General features: G+C 34.0%; 2 protein-coding genes across 2 annotated transcripts; both read left to right on the top strand.

The window, feature by feature from the left end:
* LOC128996704 (adenylate kinase isoenzyme 6-like) lies at nt 1-8,935 on the top strand. The gene is made up of 5 exons (XM_054422145.1): nt 1-284; nt 2,440-2,591; nt 5,101-5,246; nt 6,541-6,735; nt 8,822-8,935. Coding segments are annotated over exons 1-5 (531 nt in total). The 5' UTR covers nt 1-247; the 3' UTR covers nt 8,823-8,935.
* On the top strand, nt 8,851-12,116 carry LOC128996703 (centromere protein J-like). Its single transcript, XM_054422144.1, has one exon. It carries the CDS (start codon nt 8,851-8,853, stop codon nt 11,836-11,838), a length of 2,988 nt encoding a protein of 995 aa, XP_054278119.1. The 3' UTR covers nt 11,839-12,116.
* The last annotated feature ends 8,507 nt before the right edge of the window (nt 12,117-20,623 follow it).

Here is a 20,623-nt window from a genome sequence, read left to right as displayed (position 1 = left end):
TCCAGTTCTTCATGTTTTCGTTTTGATTATTTTTCTTTGAGGTTAAGTGTTTAAAAGTGATAAGTGTAGTCAAAGTGTGCAAATCTTTTTTGTCTTTAATTCTTTATCATAACTTCACCAGCCCTTCTAAGCAGTTGTATAGTAAAAATTACGAAACTGTAAGTTTAAGCTGTACTTATAGAAGGAAACCTAGCCTAGTTGCTACCTACCCAAAGGATTTCTGTTTATCTGTTTAATTTCTTTGGAAATGACCAGCAGGAAGTTGCCAAACATTTTAATAACTGGTGTGTTAACTTGCTTCTTCTGCTGTTATCTTTACTTAATTTATTCGCAGAGGATACGCGTCCGGTAACCGGACGTGGATTAGGCGTCCGGCAGTTACTGTCTTAACCTAACCTAACCAACCAAACTTGCTGATAGTGAAAAAAATCAAATGAAGGTTCAATTATCTTCATAACATAAAATTATAAATGCCAAAAATTCTAACAAAAGATGTACAGTTAAGAAGAAATTACATTCAAAGCAAAATCTGTGACTAAAAGTTAAAGAAACCGATGGATTTCGAACCAGGGACCTCTTGGATATCAGCCAAGCACTCTATCCACTACACCACGAACAACGCTGGCCGAACATCGTATCGTTGTGGTAGTGGCGTTCCGGGACCCCACAACCCGATGACGTCACTACCGGACGCCTAATCCACGTCTGGTTACTGGACGCGTATCCTCTGTGTAATTTATTTGTGTACAGCTCCGCAGAGAACCTACAATATTTAAGTTCTAGGCGGTAAGGCATATAATTAATTAAAATGTTAGTTCTATAAATAGGTGTGCCTATGAAAGAATTTTTGTTTTTGACAGGTCTATGTTCAATTTGGACGTTATAGAGTAAATACGATTAAAAATGTGTAGTAACAAAAAAAGGTTTTGGCGGGAGTTTATTGAATGGTACTGGAGAATGTTGTGTTTGTGGGACATACGAAGCAAACCATAGCCTACGGACACAAACACCTGAGGCAAGAGATTTTCTTTGTCCATCCTTAAATCGTGCATTAGGCCTACATCCCTCGGCACATTTTCTTCAAGTCCCCTTAACAGTGTTATGGCTGTAATTAGCAAGCTCGATGCTGACTGAATTAAACCGAAGCTAGGCCTATACGAAGATTCCACAGTTGAAACTCTAGTCTGATCGTGTGTGTTAACAGCCAGACTTGAGACTCGGCAGACAGGCAGCAGACTAGGCGTGTCTGCCGACATGTTGGACCGTGTATGGGGGGCTTAAGTTTTTTGTAGCCAGCCGTTTGAGCAGTAACCATGTAGCGACTTTACGAAAGACCTTGAGTTGTAGGCTATCTATATTTAGGCCTATTCAATAAGTTTTAATTAGAACTACCTGGCCCGACAGACGTCTTCCTGTCCTAATGTGGTTTTATGTCAATGCTCGTTCATTTCCAATATAAGCTCGTTTTCATGGCTCAATCACTCTCCTCCAGGTTGAAGTTCGTTTGCTACGCTTACTCACCTTTAGGTTGGATCTCGTTCGCTGCGCTCACTTGCCTTCAGGTTAGCTCGTTCGCTACGCTAACTCGCCTCCAGGTTGAAGTTCGTTCGCTACGCTCACTCACCTTTTGGTTGCAAATTAGCGGTTGTCATAAATAAAAAAAAAAAAAAATAATAGTGCTCCACCCTGTTGGTAAACCTATTAACTTTAAATACTATTGAACATCACAGAATCAAATTGTTTAGTTGTACCAGCTGTTAAGATTCTTTATTCCATTTAAATACGAGTACTCATAAGGTTAACATGGGAAACTCTAGAGCCACTGTGGCAGAGCCCTTATGACGGATCTGCACAAAACTGCACACAAACCATCCTTGAATAATGCTTAATAATGCCTGAAAGTTTCATTACAATCTGTCTAGCGGTTTTGGAGTCCATAAAGGACAAACAAACAAACAAACAAACATATAGGCCTATTGGATTTTATATATATAGACTAGAGGTCTTCCAGTGGTCAAAAACTCAAACAAAAATATGTAATGATCAGACTATTCTATTTTAACCCAAAAAATGTAGGCTTAGGCTATTTGGAATTTCTTCCATTTGTTTTGATTTTCTGTTTATATTGCGTTGTTATTTTGTCACCAGCACGGAAAACCATAAGGTCCATGTTAATTTTTTTTTAAAATCTTAAATTCACATCTACAGGAAAATATCTGTCCAACAGTATGCGTGGATTTTCCCTGCGATGCACACGAACTGAGAAAAAAGGTTTTAAAGAAACATGCTTGCCTATTAATATATAGATTTAAATTGATAGCCTAGGTCTAATCTTTTCTTGATTTCATACAAGTAAGTCAATGCCAATGTAGCCAAAACACCATCAATAAACGAGATAATGACTATAACTAAACCACTTTAGGTTAAATTTGTTTTCAGGTACGCCAGGGGTTGGGAAATCAACTTTATGTGCTGAGATAGCCAAGAGAACTGGGTTTGAATGGTTAGAGGTTGGGAAGATTGCTAAAGAACATGAGTGCTATGAAGGTTATGATAATGTCTATGAATGCCCTGTGCTAGACGAGGACAAGGTTTGTATCAGAATAACTTTTATAAGTTTTGTTAAACCTATTTGTTTTGTCTCTTACTATTGAAGTACACCTAAACATCCCATTCCCATACAAATTTGTAGCAAGTTTTTGAATAAAAAGGAATACTGTTGGATTAAGCTACCAACCGATTTTTCTGGATTTGTAGCTTGATAGCCGAGTAAGTTATTGCTTCTTAAGCTATATGTTGCTATTTGTTTAGTAATTTAATAAAGAGTTGATAAAGTTGATCTTTAGATTGGGTAGCGTTTTGTTGAAAAGACCAGATTAAGTTAGCTAACATTTTTCCAATTCAATACAGGCCTACTCTAACTAACTTTGAAATGAAATGAAATGAAATGATATTTATTCGTCTATAGACATTATATAAATGCATGAGACACAGTCAAATTATATAAATACATGCTGGTAGGCACAAGTCAAGTTCAAGCAACTAATAGTAATAATAAAGAATTATTACAAATCATGCAAATAAATAATCATACAAAAGCAGATAAGCTATAGACAGGCTGAAAATACATGCAAGGCTGGTATTAAATAATCATATGTGGTTATGTCATTGGTTGTAAAGCAAAAAACTCATCAATCTTATACAGGGGGTTTCTGACAAGCCATTCATAAATTGCATTCTTAAAACTATTGTAAGGGAGTTGAATTATTCTTGGCGATAGTTTGTTCCACAACTTTCTACCCATAATAATATGGCTTCTTTTAATCTTTTCCAGTCTTGTAAAAGGAATGTCAAGGTTTTCTCTTTTCCTAGTGTCAAAGCAATGAAAATCACCCCTTAGAGCAAAGGTTTCATGCAACTTAAAACTAGATAACAATACATTATAAATATAAAGGTTTATCACAGTCAAAGCATTAAAGTTAATAAATAATGGTTTACAATGTTCATTTTGATCTTTGTTAAATATAGTTCTAATAATCTCTTTTTGGGCAACAAGAACATCATTGATGTGGTAACTATTTCCCCAAAGGATTATCCCGTAGCTTAGAATTGACTGGACAAGAGCAAAGTAAACATTTTTGAGATGATTTAGAGGCAGAAGGTTCCTTAATTTTCTAAATAAAAAAGTAAGCCTACTTAGTCTTGTGCATATATGTTGTACCTGTGAGTTCCAAGTTAGTTGGGGATCAACAATTACTCCAAGAATCTTAACATTTGAGTTGTTTTTTATAGTTTCCTCCATTTGAGGTATAGGCCGCAAGCTAAATAGCATAGACTGTGTTTTGTCCTCGTTGACAAGGAATTTATTTGCTGCAAACCATTCAGAGGTCAAACTTAGGCTACTTTCCACTGCAGCTACAAGCTGCGTTACATCTGCACCCTTACTTAGAATGGTGGTATCGTCTGCATACAAATATGCTTCACAGTTGAGGCTGAAGGGCAGGTCATTGATGGCAATGAGGAACAGGAGAGGACCTAATACTGAGCCCTGAGGTACTCCACAGTTAGTGGATAGGACAGAGGACCAGGTATTGCCTATGCAAACTGCCTGTCTTCGATCAGCAAGGTATGTCCTGAATAGGCTGAGGCTCGCACCACGGATACCATAATACTCCAGCTTTTGGAGGAGGATGCCATGGTCAACACAATCAAAGGCCTTGCTTAGGTCAATAAAAGTGGCCCAAGCAGCCTCTCGACTTTCAAAACAATTGAAGACTGTGCGGACCATGGCATCGATGGCCCCCGTAGTAGAGCGTCCAGCCCTGAAACCAAATTGTTGTTCGTTGAACAGAGCATGATACTCAAAAAAATTTCTCACCTAGTTATAAATCACATGTTCGACTACCTTAGCCAAAGTCGGTACCAGACTGATAGGCCGATAGCTCTGAGGACTAGCTTTATCCCCCTTTTTGAAAATCGGACAGATCTTTGACAATTTTAAAAATTCAGGAAAGTGTCCTTCCTGAAGACAAGCATTTATGCATACTGTGAGAGGGAAAACAACACAGGAGGAGGTCTCTTTGATGAACCAGTTAGAAATGTCATAAATATCTTTTGTTTTTGAGTTTTTCATTTTCCTAATTACCGATAGGACTTCATCACAAGTTACATAACCAAACCTGAAAGATGCATTTGTTTGAGGTGCATTCTTTAGAAAAACATCAAAAGAAGTATTTACACTACTTATCTCACTACTTTCACTCATACTACGTACAATAGTGTGTCTATTTTTTGTAGACACCAATGAAAATCATAAGAAGATAGAGAAATACAGTATAGAATAGCAAAACTCTCATGAAGATTAAAAAAAAAAACTTGTTTTCATGTTAGGCTCCTTATCGAGATTTACAATAACACATATAGGCCTACTTAGGCGTAAAACAACGAGAATTGTTGAAAATTATACTTGTTATCAAGGCCAACTTGCTATTGAAATTTTTTATTGATGTATAAATTGAGAACAGAGTCAATAATCCCATACATGTCATTGTGTACTTCTAATCTAATATTCCTTTTGTTAACCTGGTGGTAATTTTTCAGCTACTGGATGAGTTGGAGACCAGAGTAGCTCCTGGTGGAAAGATTCTTGACTATCACAGCTGTGAGTTCTTCCCTGAACGATGGTTTGACGCAGTATACGTCCTCCGAACTGATACCAAGTACCTTTTTGACCGTCTCAAAGCAAGGTATTTAAAATGGCTATTTAATGGACACCAGATTGATGTTGATATTCTGGTTAGCTTTAGTAAGGACATTAAGTTCTTGGAGTATGGGAATTTTTTTAAAAGTTTAAATAACTAAACAAATGTTTTTTTATTGAATTTGGCTTGATATTTATGAATATTTTCTACAACTAAAATAGTTACAAACCTAAAAATGAATCCGCAATTACAACAAAATAAATAAAATCTTCTTGTGTTGTCCATGCACTGTAGATAACCTCTTAACCGACCTCGCATTAACCAATAATCCGACTATCCGCCCTCTCTATTAAAGGATTACAGTTTGTTTAAACTGGCCTTATTTTGAGAGCAGTTCCGTTTAACCACTGCTTTCTAGGAGTCTCGGCATTTCCGTTCCCACACTCGGCGATGGGATCAATAGGCTACGCTAAACCTTACAGGATGTTACTGTATAAAAAACATCCTGTCTCATAGTTCATAACAAAATGGTTGCTTGTATCTTTAATTTGGAAAATAAGTGTATTTCGATGGATTTGAAAAGTATCAAATCAATTAATTTTACCAAAGGTATTAAAATAAGAATTTCTATTGAATTTTGCCTCTCGCTACAATTTATTCCATTGAAAGTATTTGACTTAACTGTGTTTTGGATTTATTTGTGACTTTTCTACCGTCCATACTGAAGAAAAAAAGGAGATCAGTGTTGTTTATTTAGTAAATAATGCACACACGGCTTCAGAATAATGATTATAAAGGCTAACTCCAAAAGAATAGCACTTCAAGTTTTTAGGGATTGTCTGTTTTAACCGACCTTTTGAGTTATTCAACCTTTTATTTTATATTTATCAAAATAGGACTGACGTTCAAGGGTAACTGTACTTGCTTGGATTCAACTAAACTACCTAGTAAAATTGTTTTTGTAGTAAGCTAATAAAAAAATAAAAGATAAAACGCAATAGATCGTAATATTACGGTTTTATTAATGATTCCAATATTGTTAAGTAAGAAAGCAGTTTTACAATAAACATACATTATTATGATGCTTGCAACAGGTATATTTCTATCACAGTGACCTTATGACTATCATTCAAATTCATAGAAAATCAGGCAAATTTGAATATTCAACAATTGCTCAAACGTTGTAGGCATGTTCTTCGACCACAATAATTTCAAGAATAAACCCAAGTACTCTATCCAGGATTGTTCTGGAAACAAATAAATGCAATTTTCAAACAATCATGAACTTTCAAGAATTAAACATCTTTAATTGTCTTACATGCAATTATCTTAATTTCAGAGGTTATTCAGGCAAGAAGTTTGACGACAACATCCAGTGTGAGATATTTCAGACGATTCTAGACGAGGCGAGAGAGTCTTACAAGCCTGAGATTGTGTTTGAGCTGCAAAGTAACACTGACGATGACACCGGAGCCAACATATGCACTATTGTTGACTGGATAGAGAAGTGGAAGAAAGACAACGGCAATCACTGGTTGGTTTAAAACGAATTCTTTTCGTTATACTCTTTACGCCACACAACACTGTTTAAACAAACTTCCCACGCAAGGATTTAGTCCAGATAACAGCTGTTTGCCGCCAGCTTAATCAAATGGGGTTTCATTGCGTACTGCTATACTGTAATTTATTTATTTAATTTACTAGCTGATTAAATTTGGCAATGAGTGGTTATAAAACATAATCTCTCATAGAGGTTATAAGTAGTGACTCAATCCTTTAGTCGGTGGGAATATAAGGATTTCTCTAAATTTTTTTATTGTTAAGTTTGTTTAGAGTAGTATGGCGTAAAATATCGTACATCACTCGTCCAAAATGTGTTTACCAGACTCGTATGGTAATCCTCCACTCAACTTCGTCTCGCATGGGAACGACCACACTTGTCCGGTAAACACCTATTTTCAGGACTAGTCATGTAATATACGATTACATAAAGAAACCTGCAAAAATGCACAGACACACCATAATATTATTTTTCAATTTCCCAAACAAGTTCCTTAATAATCTTCTACAGTTTATTTCCTACCTAAAGTTGTTCACCATAAGAAAAAAGTAGTTTATTAGTATATTTAAAATTACAAAAATCCGTTTAGGCTATATTGTAAAGCTTACTTGCCAGAACGGTTTTTAAAGGTTTAACTATAGAATAGCTAATATATTACAGCAATACACTTTTTCAGCCAGACCAAGTTCTTCAAAATAATTTTAGTTGGTAGGTTAGATCAATCATAATATTAAATTAGCCTAAATAATTTGTTATGATTATTGATTTTTGCATCATTTAATTTTTTTGCTGTCTATAACTTAACTTAACACAATCTAAATACATAATACATGAATACAAATTTATGTAATTTTATGTACTACTTCCTAGTAGGTAGATTATCCAACTGTCCTCAAAGGTTGAATATGTACACCAGACCAGCGTCCCACTAAAGCCCCATTTACACAACCTGATCCCGACCGTCCACCATTCCCGTTCCCGGTCCCGACCGCCCTCTCACCTGGTCGACAGAGCGTTGTGTTTACACGATCCGTTCTCTGTGCCGGATCTGAGCTCATTGCGTTCTTTGTTGGAGAACGACATTAGATTGTAATAAGTAGTTTTTTGGAAGTTTTTCAAAGTGTAAATATAAAGCTTAGGTGTCCCACAACAGTTTGTAATATTTGTGCACTTCTATAATTTCCATCAAAACACCTTTTTCCTTCTGTGGAGTAGATTACGTCATCTCAAAAACACAAAAAAATGTAAAATGCAACTCAGACACTCATATCAAGGTTGGACTGAGAGAGTTACCTGGTGTAGAGCTTCGGAATTCACATCTGTTCCCAGAGGAAGTGCGCTATCCTCACCCTTCCTCTCTAAATCCGATGGAAATCCTTCCCAACCTCCCTACCCGATCGCCATCCAATCGTGACCAGGAGCACGTGTTTACACGATCCGATTTCAGGGCCTAATCCGAACTAATCACCACCAGACCCTGTTCCAATTACTAAACCATTCTTGGTAGCTGAAATGCATTAACATTGTAACAAACAAATTTAAACAAAATATTTTGTATGTTCAAATGGTTATATTCCTCAACTTAATGATTGCTTTCCACAAGAATGAAAATACCAAGATCATCTCCTGCGATTTTTGCCACAACATGATTGTCTTCTGCGATCATGGAACTCCGGTAATCATCTCCCACGGCCTTGTTTTTTTAATTCACGACAACCTTAAAAGAGAACTAATGGAGCTTGGCGTTAGGCTAGGTGAATATCCCTAATTTCCCGGCTCTCAAGTACTATTCCCAGTTTTCTCGGTTTCCTGGTCAGCAGAACATTCTGGTCAGTATGAAAGAGAACACATAGTCTTTTTTCATTTAAAAACAGTGACTCCAACTACTCCCCAACTAGTGTTTTTGTTAGGGTGTATCTTTGACTGGCTGTATTAAGAAATAAAGTTTTAAAATTTTAATTTACTTAATAATTATTGTTAGTTTATAATCAAATCAAAGTTGTGTGCTAGAAACAAATTGATAAGTTCATTATTTGTATCTATTTTTTTTCTCTTACAGATTTAAACATTCTACACCTTAGTTCTACAATGGCAGCAGTACTACAACGTCAACCTTTAACCATAAAACAGCAGGTCGAAGAGTTAAAAAACTGGCACAAACAACAACAAAGTAAAATAGATGATAAAACAGTAGATAGAAACTCTACTAGTAGGGAAATAAAAAACAATGGTTATTTTACAAACCCATCTTGCGAATCAAGCCCAAACTCGAGAATAAACTTTGACGAAATTCCTATTAAAGTAAGCAACAGTAATTTTACAGCCCTTGTTGAAAATAATGTAAGCCCCGTGGATTCTCATGAAACAAAAAAACTAGAAGGAAAAGACAAACCTAAGTTCCGTTTTTTAAAAAGAGGAGAAGGTATAGCTAGATTTAATATGGGCCCATCTAAAAACAGTAAGAAATTCATTCCAAGAAGACAACCTAGCCTCAAGCTAATAAAAGAGCCAGCAAAATCATCTGAAAATCCAAAACTTGTAAGTCATCATAGCAGTATCCAATCAAGAAAAAGTGAAGATATTCCAACGCTTAAAGCTCCTGACCTAAAACTAAACTTTACTTGGAAAAGCATTCTAAGTGGTGGAAATCCAGAAGATATGTTGGAAAAGGTTATCAATAGCAATCATTTTGAAAAAATGGACCCCAACTCAAGCATTGACTCTTCAACTGCTTCGTTGATGGAAAAACTCTTAGCGTTAGGTAAAAACAGATTGTCTAGGGATAGGGAGGAGCTCAGAGTTTTTGAAACACTAGAGCAACATATGTTGGACTCCAGTTTTTGTTCCACCTCATCATATGTAAACAAGCTAATGGAAAATGCAGTAATGTCAACTCCGAATAAAGGGAAAATTGAGAGTCAACAGTACAAAACACAAGCAATCACATCAAAATACAGCAATCAGTTACCTGAAAAAATACAAAGTGTGATTGAGCAAAATACCCAAGAAAAAACTGTGGTTCCTGGTATGGCTGCAGCATCTGCACATGAGGCAAAGAATGACAAAGAAGAAAATATGACTGAAAATGGCGTGATTAATGAGGAATTACAAAGTTATCAGAACAAGAATAAAAACAGTACTGAACTGGAACCTCGTCATGCAGTTGCTACTTGGACAACAAATGCAAACAGAAGTGAAGAAAATTGTATTTCAGTTGAAAGTAGCTTGGAAGATTGTGAACAAAGTTTACATGTAAGATTTGCTGACAAGATTAATTATAAGAGCTTTGTTGAACAATCACAATCTATTGATAGTGGAAGTCTTAAAGATGGTAACAGAATTACAGAATTTGACGAGAGCCATGAATGGAGAGAAGAGAGCAGCAGCAGTTGTAGTCAGTGTTCCAATCAGTCTTCAGATGAAGATGCTAGACCTTTTATACCTCAAGATGAACAATCATTTAGAAATCTTCAAAATGAGAGAAACCCTTCTCAGGAATGCCTAAGAGTTACCGACCTATTAAAAAATGAAAACCATGAAAATAATGAAGCTTCTTCAAACAATGATCACAACTTTCCACCTTTATTGTTAGCAAAACTAAAAGAACTGGAAGAAGAAATAATAATCTTTCGTGAAGAAAACAGTAATATCAAAGCCCTGAGAGAAAGTTTAGAAAGAGAACGTAGGCAGATACAAGAAGAAAAAAGGCGAATGAATTTGGAAAAGAAAAAGTTGCAAAAAGAATTAGAGGAAGAAAAGAAACAACTGAAAGCTCATCTTGAGGAAGAGAAACAAAAATTAGCAAAGGAAAAAGTAACATTTGAGAAGTACTCTAAGTCGCTAACGAAAAATCCTACTAGGGAAGAAAGAAAAGAAATTCAGGCTTTAAAAGAACAATTAACTGAAATGAAAGAAGAACTCAACAAAAAAGAAAGTCGATGGGGAGCTGCTCAAGCTAGGGTAAGAAATCAAGTGAAAGTTCTTGAGGAAGATAATAAAAAATTAAAGGAAGAAATTGAAACTTTTAGAAAGCAGGCCAAATACTGGGATCTATTTAACCAGAAGAAAAAAGGGAAACCTTTCAACAACACAAAATTAATCCATGCTATAAGTGAACATATTTCAAACCTTGTACTTGATGAAGAAAATCATCGAGAAAAAAGTAATAAGAATGAAGGTTGTTTTACAAAGAAATTGTCTGGTACTGAAACCACCCAATCGAACTTCAGATCGTCTGCTACCCAATTAGACCTTCAAAGCATGTATGGCGTCAAAGTAATAAGACAAAATGTGAACAGGGAACCGCCAAATTTTAATAATACATCAAAATCAAATCCTACCCAAGAAGAAATTTCAGTAAATAAGGCAGAATCTGTTGTTACTTTAAACGATTCCCAAGGTTCTAGTAAAAAGATTACAACAATTACCTCCACTCAAGCTGAAATTTTTGACAATAATTCTCAAGTGGCAGACAGATGTTCAAAACCTCAATTAGAAGAAGAATCTAACACTATAAAAGAAGTTACCGATGAAAGTGGTAATGTAGAAATAACGTTTCCAAATGGAAACATTAAAAAGATGAACAAAATCACTGGCAGTGAGAAATACATTTACATAAATGGCGATGTGGAAGAAATTACTCGTGATGGTACGGTAAAGTACTATTACTCTAAAAGTCGAATTTGGCAAACAACTCTTCCAGATGGTTTGGAAATCGTGGACTTTCCTGATGGCAAGATTGAAAAGCGGCACGTGGACGGTACAGTCGAAATAGTGTATTCAAATAACAATAAGAAAATATCTTACCCTAATGGATCTCAAGAGATTATCTACACAGACGGAACTCGACTTAGAATCGAAGCTGACAAAACTCAAATATTGACTCTTCCAAACGGGCAGAAAGAAATACACACTGCTGAATGGAAACGGAGGGAATACCCAGATGGAACTATGAAAACTTTGTTTCCAGATGGAACCACAGAAACTGTCTACTCAAACGGTAGAGTTCGGTTGAAAGACAAATATGGGAATTTAGTCATGGACTCTGGCTCACCATCCCATGGATTTACTCAGTGATAAAATCACTTTGAAAATTTCCTTTATTATTCCATCTTGCATAGTTGTTGAGTTGTAAGAGTAATTGTGACAATGAAATGCTGTATTTTAAGTTTAACATTTTAGAAATAATTTTGTTTAGCCAAAGACTCTTCTATAATGTTGATGATTGTTGATTTCCATATAATGCTCTGTTAATGTTACAATTTCTTTGTAAATATTATAAAACTTATTTTGTACTGCTGTAAAAAGTTTTGTAAATGACTATGTTGTATCTAAGTGGTGCAATAAAAACTATTTTTAACTGAACGTTTTGGTTTTTTATCAACAATCATGTATTTTAACTTAAGTTTCTAAATAGTGATTTTTTCCATTCTAAAACCACATGGATATTTGTATAGTAACAAACTTAGCGAACCAAAAATAAGTCTACATTTTGACACACTTCATGTTCAAGAATGTGATAAGAATGTCAAAAGCATCACTTTGTCTGCAACTCACGAGCGAACTGTCAGTCAATTTACTGAGACATGTGTCAGTTGCATGATACTGAATAAAACATCTTAGACGTAATATTTATCATGTAGTGTGGCAATTGGCAATGCTATATATTTTGTTAGACTGATAACAGTTATCAGTCTAAGAAATGAATTTATTAGTTACTAATAAATTCATTAACTACTTTAAATTACAAACAAGTTTAAATTTTTTCCTCTTCAATCCCTCTGAAAGCTATATTAGGACGAAATATCTGTGTTTTGTGATACTATTGTGTATCTATTACTCACCAATCTTATTTTCTTAGGTGAGCTAGTTGAACTTGATCCCTCATCAAAACAATTTCCAAGCAATCACTTAGCTTTCACTAAATTTCAACATCACAATAGTGTTTATTTGTTTAGTAATACATTCATACTTTAAAGACTTTTTATTGTAGATACTTGTATATTTATTTATAGACCGGAGGTAAATAGATGGGACCATTCCGGCATTTGCCTTAGTGAGGGAATAAACCGTACTTCTCTCAGAATGGTCAACCTGATAGACTCCCGAATGTGAAGCAGCATTGCTACCTCGGTCAAATTAGTATTAGTATATGAAATACTTTATTACTATACAAGTACAAAAGATACGTAAATACGAGCTACATGAGATACTTAACACTAGATACATAATACACACTTCAACAAGCCCGTTCTAACTCATACTGTTATTACATCTTCAGTCCTTGTCCTCTGTCCCAACTTGACTTTAATCGGCTCACAGTGTTGTTCCAAACTGTTCAGTTTCCTCCTCTTGAAGTTTCGCAGATATTCCATCTCCTCATCCATAGTTGCATTCATCTGATAAATCTCTGCATTTTCCTTATACTTTTTCCCATTGCAGATCCCTTGTCACTTTACTCCAAGCAATCCTTTTATCTATGTCTATCCTTCGCTTAACTGAAGCAATACAACATCAGGTCTCCGTATGGTTCTATCTCCCATTTTCCATTTTACCTTAACACACATACCAAGTTTCATAAAATTCGGCTGAAACGATTTAAACATAAAAATATTTATGTAAAAAATACAAAATGGTGGATATTTTGGTTAGCGAAGCGATTATGGAAAATGTGTTATTCTAGTTTTTCTATTTTGACCCGTATACGTAAATTATGTCCCCACCTTTTTTGAACACCCTGTATATTTTATCTAACAAATTTGAACCTTTTTTTTGACGATTCAGAGGAAAAACATACAATCAGACGTTTTTAAACATGAAACCTAATAGTTTTACCAGTGTCAAAGGCAAATAAATTCTGGTAGAAAAACAAAGCAAAACACTTTAATATAATCAATTTTGACATGTAAAGATAATAAAACATTTGTTATTTAAATTAATAAATAACTGGTACTCCAGCCCCATCTTCAAATACCCCCCTCTGGTAGAAAAACTTGAGTGACCTGGTTAATTTAATAATCGGTATGAACAAAACTGTTACATTATAATTAGTTTAAAACCGCGTAGTTTCGTTTCAAAAGCATATTAATTCAAAGTCATGCAATGAGTTAAATGGCTGGATTCTAAATGATAGTCAGAGTTAAATTCTTGACATTTGTCATGAATGACATCTGTCGCTGTCACTCTCAACTAGAAAACTCTGTTGAAGCCGAGAAGTAACAAACTTCAGCACAAGATGTTTTCCCTGTCACAATCTCGGTTTTCCAGTCATTGTTAAATTCACACTTTGACGTTTCCCTAAAAAAAAAACCTTTACAAGATAATGAGGTAAAGAAACCTAAACAATTAAGTTACAAATATATGGGTTGCTTGGATTGAGTCACTTAAATTGTCAATGTTTTTACAATAGTACTTAAAAATAAAGTAGATTCAAGCCATTGTACTCTCACACTAACGGATGTTTTGTCAATACTCTATTGCAAAAGCTTACGCAATGTATAGTTTTGGGTGGCTCGTTTTTGTTAAATTTGAAATGTTTAATTAGGAGCCATTTTAAGGATATCACAACATAAATTGCCCAAACTTTTTTATTTATTAAGAAAAAAGTGGATTGGTTATGGGATTTGGGACTTAAAATGATTTAAATTTGATGTTTTGAGATTTTTTAAATTTTAATTTTAAATTACGTGCACTAATTAATAAAAATGTAAAAAAAAAATGTTAAAATGTAATTTTTTAATTGATAGTTTGGTAAAAATAACTTTTAACACTTAAAACCACTCTTAAAGTTTATACATATTTCATAAAATATTTTACCAAGGGTTATGAGTTTTTTGATAGAATTAAGTGTGTATGATGTTGACAAATTTATCACTTATTTAAGGTGTCCAGTCCAGTTATGTAAATAGAAAATTTATTGTAAAATATGGTGATGCCATACGTATGTTTTGTATGTTTTACGGAAATAAATGATTTGATTTGATTTAATTTTTTATTACAAATTATAATATGTATATTTTAAACCAACCCGGATAGAACAAATGTTTTAATTTTTTTACTGTTATGTTTACGTAAAATTAGGTATTACCACATAGAATGATACACATTGTTGTGATACCTACCCAATATATTCATAATATACTGAAGAAGTTTAAAAAAACAATAGAACAATTTAAAACTTGTGCTATTATGACAAAGTAATACTGTATAAACTAAATCTAATTAAAATGGTATAAACATGAAATATTCGTAACCAATAAAATGTGGGTAAAATGTATCATAGTCATACAAATCTTATAACCAATTTTATTGTTATAGATACAGATTGGAATCAAAACTACACTTATATTCATAAATTCTAAGAAATGGAACTTCAGATGATTTACAAATACTTTCAATGGAATAGCCTTGTTAAAGAAAGATTAAAAGAGAATATTACTACTTTACATTTTGAAAGGAATGAATTTCTCGTTTTAAATGTCTATTGAAACCCCACAGTGGAGCATAGCAATACGAATTAATAGAGCGGACAGCTGAAGATATTTGTAATATTTATGTGCTCTTATATTTATCTCGCACCATTCATTTTCTTTGAAAAGAATCAGAATTTCAAAGGGTCTTAACACTCACAAAACAAACTTAGCAAAATGTTAGTTTATGTCGATGGTTAATATTCCTCGACCTTGGAAATATACATATGCCAGTAGATTAGTAGCTTTTCTTAATTTTTATTTAAATTTGAAAAAAAAGATATCCATAATATTAAACCTTTGCAGTATATGTATGTCTTAAAATCATTTAAATACATTGTAACTGAATTCTTTTCTTTATTTTCAACATGATTAATTTCATAATTAGTTTGCTTGGAAGCGTGTCCCCTCACATGTTTGTTGTGACTTAATATGGTTTTAATTTTTACAGATTGTTTAGTCTCCAGGCATTGTATTCTTGATACAACTTATTTTTAAAAGGTTTGTGTTACATACTTACACGACAAAGGACTGGATACTGGATTATTCTCGTAAAAAATCATAAAAATCTCAGTATTGTAGAAAACATTAGAAAAACACATCAAATTAAAAATAAAACTTTTCAATCACTGCCCTCCATTTTACTTTCTCTAAATTTCCACTCTCAGGTCTAGGTTTTGGGCAGAAAGTAATTGAAGTCAAACGTGATCTTCTATTTCAAATACTGTTACATTGGTTTGAAGAACCATGATTGTATTAACTTTTGATGTTCACCAGCAACAAAGATAATCAACGAAGTGAACACTCAAAGCAAGGCATGTGTTGTAATTTGACTCAGGGCTTCAAACTGGATTGAATGAAAAGTAACAATGTTTTTTTGAAACAAAGGCAATATGATTGACGTTTCCTTTATGTATCCGACACCCATCATTGTAAATCTGACTTAGAAAATAACCAAAGTGAAAAAAGCAAAAATATGTCCTTCCCACCAAGCATTTCCAAGCATAAGACCAATTTGACGATACCTGATTTTGATTACACATACATAAATCAATAATTTAAAATAAATATTTAAAATTTTATTCAGTTCAAATTACTTAAAACACTCAAGTGACTATGGCTTTGAATATTTTTCAATATTCAAAGTCATTATCATTTACAGTGAATGTGTGAGGAAATGACATAAATATTCTACTAACTTCATACTTATACTTGCTGAAACAAGATTTTTTCATCACACCGAAACGAAAGTAACTATTTTCGATAACTTCTGATTTTCCCTAGCTCTAAATTTACTTTCCCTCACTCTCAATTAGTTCTCCATTTACTCACTACGTGCGCTAGTGTTTTGTTACGGTTTAATTTAAAGATTTGTATCAGCTGTGTGTATTGTTAAAAGTTGTTTTATTCTTTTATTTTGATGTAAAAAAAATTAATCCTACTAATATTATAAATGAGAAAGTTTAGATGTATGGATGTATGGATGTATGTTTGTGACAAGTGAACGCGAAAAATACTGGTCGGATTGGGCTGAAATTTGGCATGATGATAGCTCACATTCCCGATTAACATATAGGCATATTCTTATTTCAAAAATCCTTTCGGGCTCCGCCCCAATGGCTCTGGAGTTTCCCATGTTAACCTTATGAGAAATGGAATTATTGAATCTTAACAGCTGATTCAACTAAACAAGTTGGTTCTGTTCTATGATGTTCAATAGCATTAAAGTTACAAGGATTACCAACAGGGTGCAGCACTATTATTTCTTTTACTTTTATGACAACAGCTAATTTGCAACCAAAAGGTGAGTGAGCGTAGCGAACGAACTTCAACCTGGAGGCAAATTAGCGTAGCGAATGAGCTAACCTGAAGGCAAGTGAGCGCAGCGAACGAGCTCCAACCTAAAGGTGAGTGAGCGTAGCGAACGAGCTCCAACTTAAAGGTGAGTGAGCGTAGCGAACAAACTTCAACCAGGACGTGATTGAGCCATGCGAACGAGATAATCTTAAAAATTAAGAAGTTAAACGGGGCAAAGCCCGCGGGTTACAGCTAGTGAGAAATATACGTAGGTTTCCTTTTAGAAGATTTTTATTTTATTTTGATGTTTAAGCAAATTAATTGAGAAATAAAATAGTTGTAATATTACCGAGGTCTGCTATTCTATGTTTTATGTTCTATGTTCTATGTATTTTTGCGTAGTGATGAAAAGTATCGTTCATAACTCGTACCGAAAGTTATTATCTGGCACTTGCTCCATTATTCCCGTCCTCGGCTTCGCCATGTACATGAAAATAGCTCTCACATACTCGGCTTCACCTCGCACGTGAAATTGGGGTTCCCTGTGTTGGCTTCGCCTCACACAAAAACTTGGGCGTGCACCAGAAATGCCACTTTCGGCCACTAATGAAATATAATATTCCATCACTCAATATCGAAAGCAGCTATTTTAGATAACAGGTAATATCAACTAAAGTAGTTGTTTAATGTTTCCCAAGCTCTAATTTAGAGCAGGGGAAAAACGATCAACTGATTTTCCTTTGCTCTAAATTTATTTTCCTTCACTCTCAATTAGTTCTCCATTTACACCTACCATGCATTCTATGTTTTTACGGTTTATTTTAATGATTAAAATCAGCTGTTTACATTGTTGCACAATCTAAATGTATACAGAAACAGGCATTAGTTTGTTTTGCTGTGGTTTTTAGCATACCGTAGTGTGTTTTGAAATTGCTTTGAAAATAGATAACTAATAATTTGCTAAGAATGGAAATGAAATTGATCAATTGGTTTATGAAAATCAGGTACAGTTTTCACACTTTATGTATCAATAACAGAATTTTGTGGAAAATATAAATAATTGAAAAATATATTCAAGCTAGACATTGAAAACTGTATCCCCTTCTACAATTTGACAAGCAATTAAATGGAGTGGCAAAAACTCGACAGTTGACTCAGCACTACATTTTGCCACATGTCCTTTATCCATGGTGGTTTTATGTTAGTAAAATTTCAAGTAGGTAAGTTTTTAAATGATCAATTGTTTTAGAATGAATGTCAAAAATGTAAAAATACCTTACCAAAAAAACTAGAGGCTCTTACTTTTACTTCACGTTATTTTATATAATACTAGCTGTACCCGCGGGCTTTGCCCCGTTTAACTTCATATGTGAGCTCGTTCGCATGGCTCAATCACGTCCTGGTTGAAGTTCGTTCGCTACGCTCACTCACCTTTAGGTTGGAGCTCGTTCGCTGCGCTCACACGTCCTAGTTGAAGTTCATTCGCTACGCTCACTCACCTTTACGGTTGGAGCTCGTTCGCTGCGCTCACTTGCCTTCAGGTTAGCTCGTTCGCTACGCTAACTCGCCTCCGGGTTAAGTTCGTTCGCTGCGCTCACTCACCTTTTGGTTGCAAATTAGCTGTTGTCATAAATTAAAAAAAAATAATAGTGCTGCACTCTGTTGGTAATCCTAGTAACTTTAATGCTATTGAACATCACAGAACAGAACCAACTTGTTTAATTGAAACAGCTGTTATGATTCATTAATTCCATTTAAATATGAGTACTCATTAGGTTAACATGGGAAACTCCAGAGCCACTGGGGCGGAGCCCGAGAGTCCGATCAGAATAAAAACCACTCAGTTTTCCTATTTAATGCCTAAAGAATCAGTGTACCAAATTTCAGCCTCCTAGGTAAGTGGGAAGTGGGAGAATTAGTGATGAGTGAGTGAGTCAGTCAGTCAGTGAGGGCTTTGCCTTTTATATATATAGATTTTTTGAATTATATTATTTTTATTATTGTTTTGCAACCAACTTAGAAAATATTGATAAATTACCTAGGATAGTAAGAATAATGTTTGTTTCAACGTTAATACCTAATTTTTTTTTTCTGAGATTGAACCAAACAGTTTGTAAGAGTCAGACTGTACAGCATGTTTGCTTCTTGTGTCATGTGTTAAATCCAACTAAAAGTTTATTAGTACACTTTGACCAATAACATAATTGAGTTCAAAGAATTCCTCTGTAACCCTTTAACATTGTTATTGTACCTTACACACAAGCAAAGGTTCTATATCAACGTTTGTTCTGTTGAATCTCTTTCTTGTGTCATCAGCTTATTGGGTTTCCTTTACAATACAATTGTTGAATCAGATCAACAAAGCTTTATTTTTTCGTTGATATGTTTGAAAACACAACAAATAAAAATTCCGTTAGAAAATTAGCTTTATTCAATTTTCGCTTTGTATATTTATAACACCTTGTCAAGAAAAAAAAACGTTAACAAAGTAAGTAGCTTTAATACGTTTAAAGGTTCTGTAAGTCATCATTAGAATGTTAAAATAAAAAACAAATAAGAAGTTTATAAACATTTTCAACCATTCAATGAGCCTGAAGAAAGTAAATTTCACTGTGGTATTACAAACCAATAAGAGTCTTACTTTAACATTTTTTAATAAATAACTGAGAATTTTACCGTGGTTATTTATCACATATTCTAAAAATAAAATAATCTTTTCTACAGGTATTCTCAAGCATTATAGTCATTACAAATACAAAATGAGCAGTATACTAAATTAATATTAATGTTATTAAGTAATAAATAATAGAGAAATATTCTAGATTTGTGTATTACCGTCTTTGGTATTTATTAAACTGTAGTATCAAAAATTAATTTTTATATCATATATTCAATGGTTGTTATCCTTGATTCAAATACCCTTGCCGAAACAGAGATCTTTTTTTTTACTCTATGAACTATTGACCCACAGCTTGAGGAGGTGAACAACTATGTGTTGGATTCATCACAAAACATATTTGAACCTGCGGGAAAAGAACAAAAGGTTTTGTGACCAACTGATAGACAAAATTGCTTCGTTTTATTTTAATTATTGATGTACAACTTAAACTAACATAACAGTGCTAATCAACACATTTGCATTTACTTCAAAATTCAATATTTAAGAATTGCCTTGTAAAACTCACCAAATCAGATAATGTGAATGTTTGAAGTTCGAGTCTTTCTATTCCTGTACACAATTGTGTCGAAGTTTTCAATACGTTCAAGATACGTTTCAAACTCCATTATTTGAATTGTTTTATCTTCTGGGACATGTGAAGATTGTTTCCTTTCTAAAAGTAAACCCCTTTGAGATGAACCATTCATGCATACATTTGTCTGTCCGAGAAAGTTTTTTTACTTACTCAAATAAGAAACTTCAAGCGCAAAGTCTAACCTCCAACCCATGCTATCAGTGCAGTTGGTTTTATTTGTCTCAACAGACCTAATAGTAAATTAATGTTAATTGTTTCAAAGTTCATTGTTAATAGTATGTTGTAATATCTAGACTCTAAATGGCGATGTCTCAGACTAAGTAGCTTCAAATACCCGAAGCT

Source organism: Macrosteles quadrilineatus, unplaced genomic scaffold (genome assembly GCF_028750875.1).
Source record: "Macrosteles quadrilineatus isolate MER2022 unplaced genomic scaffold, UCM_ALF_1.0 Scaffold_6__1_contigs__length_79288215, whole genome shotgun sequence".
Classification (NCBI taxonomy): domain Eukaryota; kingdom Metazoa; phylum Arthropoda; class Insecta; order Hemiptera; family Cicadellidae; genus Macrosteles; species Macrosteles quadrilineatus.
The sequence above is the reverse complement of the archived record's forward strand: the minus strand, read 5'-3'. Positions and strand labels throughout refer to the sequence as shown.

What these genes read in the sequence shown, in the direction of transcription:
- LOC128996704 (XM_054422145.1), top strand. Translation starts at nt 248, where the DNA reads ATGACCAGCAGGAAGTTGCCAAACATTTTAATAACTG. An exon ending in GCCAAACATTTTAATAACTG is followed by an intron (nt 285 to 2,439) that starts GTGTGTTAACTT and finishes ATTTGTTTTCAG; the next exon opens with GTACGCCAGGGGTTGGGAAA. An exon ending in CTGTGCTAGACGAGGACAAG is followed by an intron (nt 2,592 to 5,100) that starts GTTTGTATCAGA and finishes GTAATTTTTCAG; the next exon opens with CTACTGGATGAGTTGGAGAC.
- LOC128996703 (XM_054422144.1), top strand. Translation starts at nt 8,851, where the DNA reads ATGGCAGCAGTACTACAACGTCAACCTTTAACCATAAAACAGCAGGTC.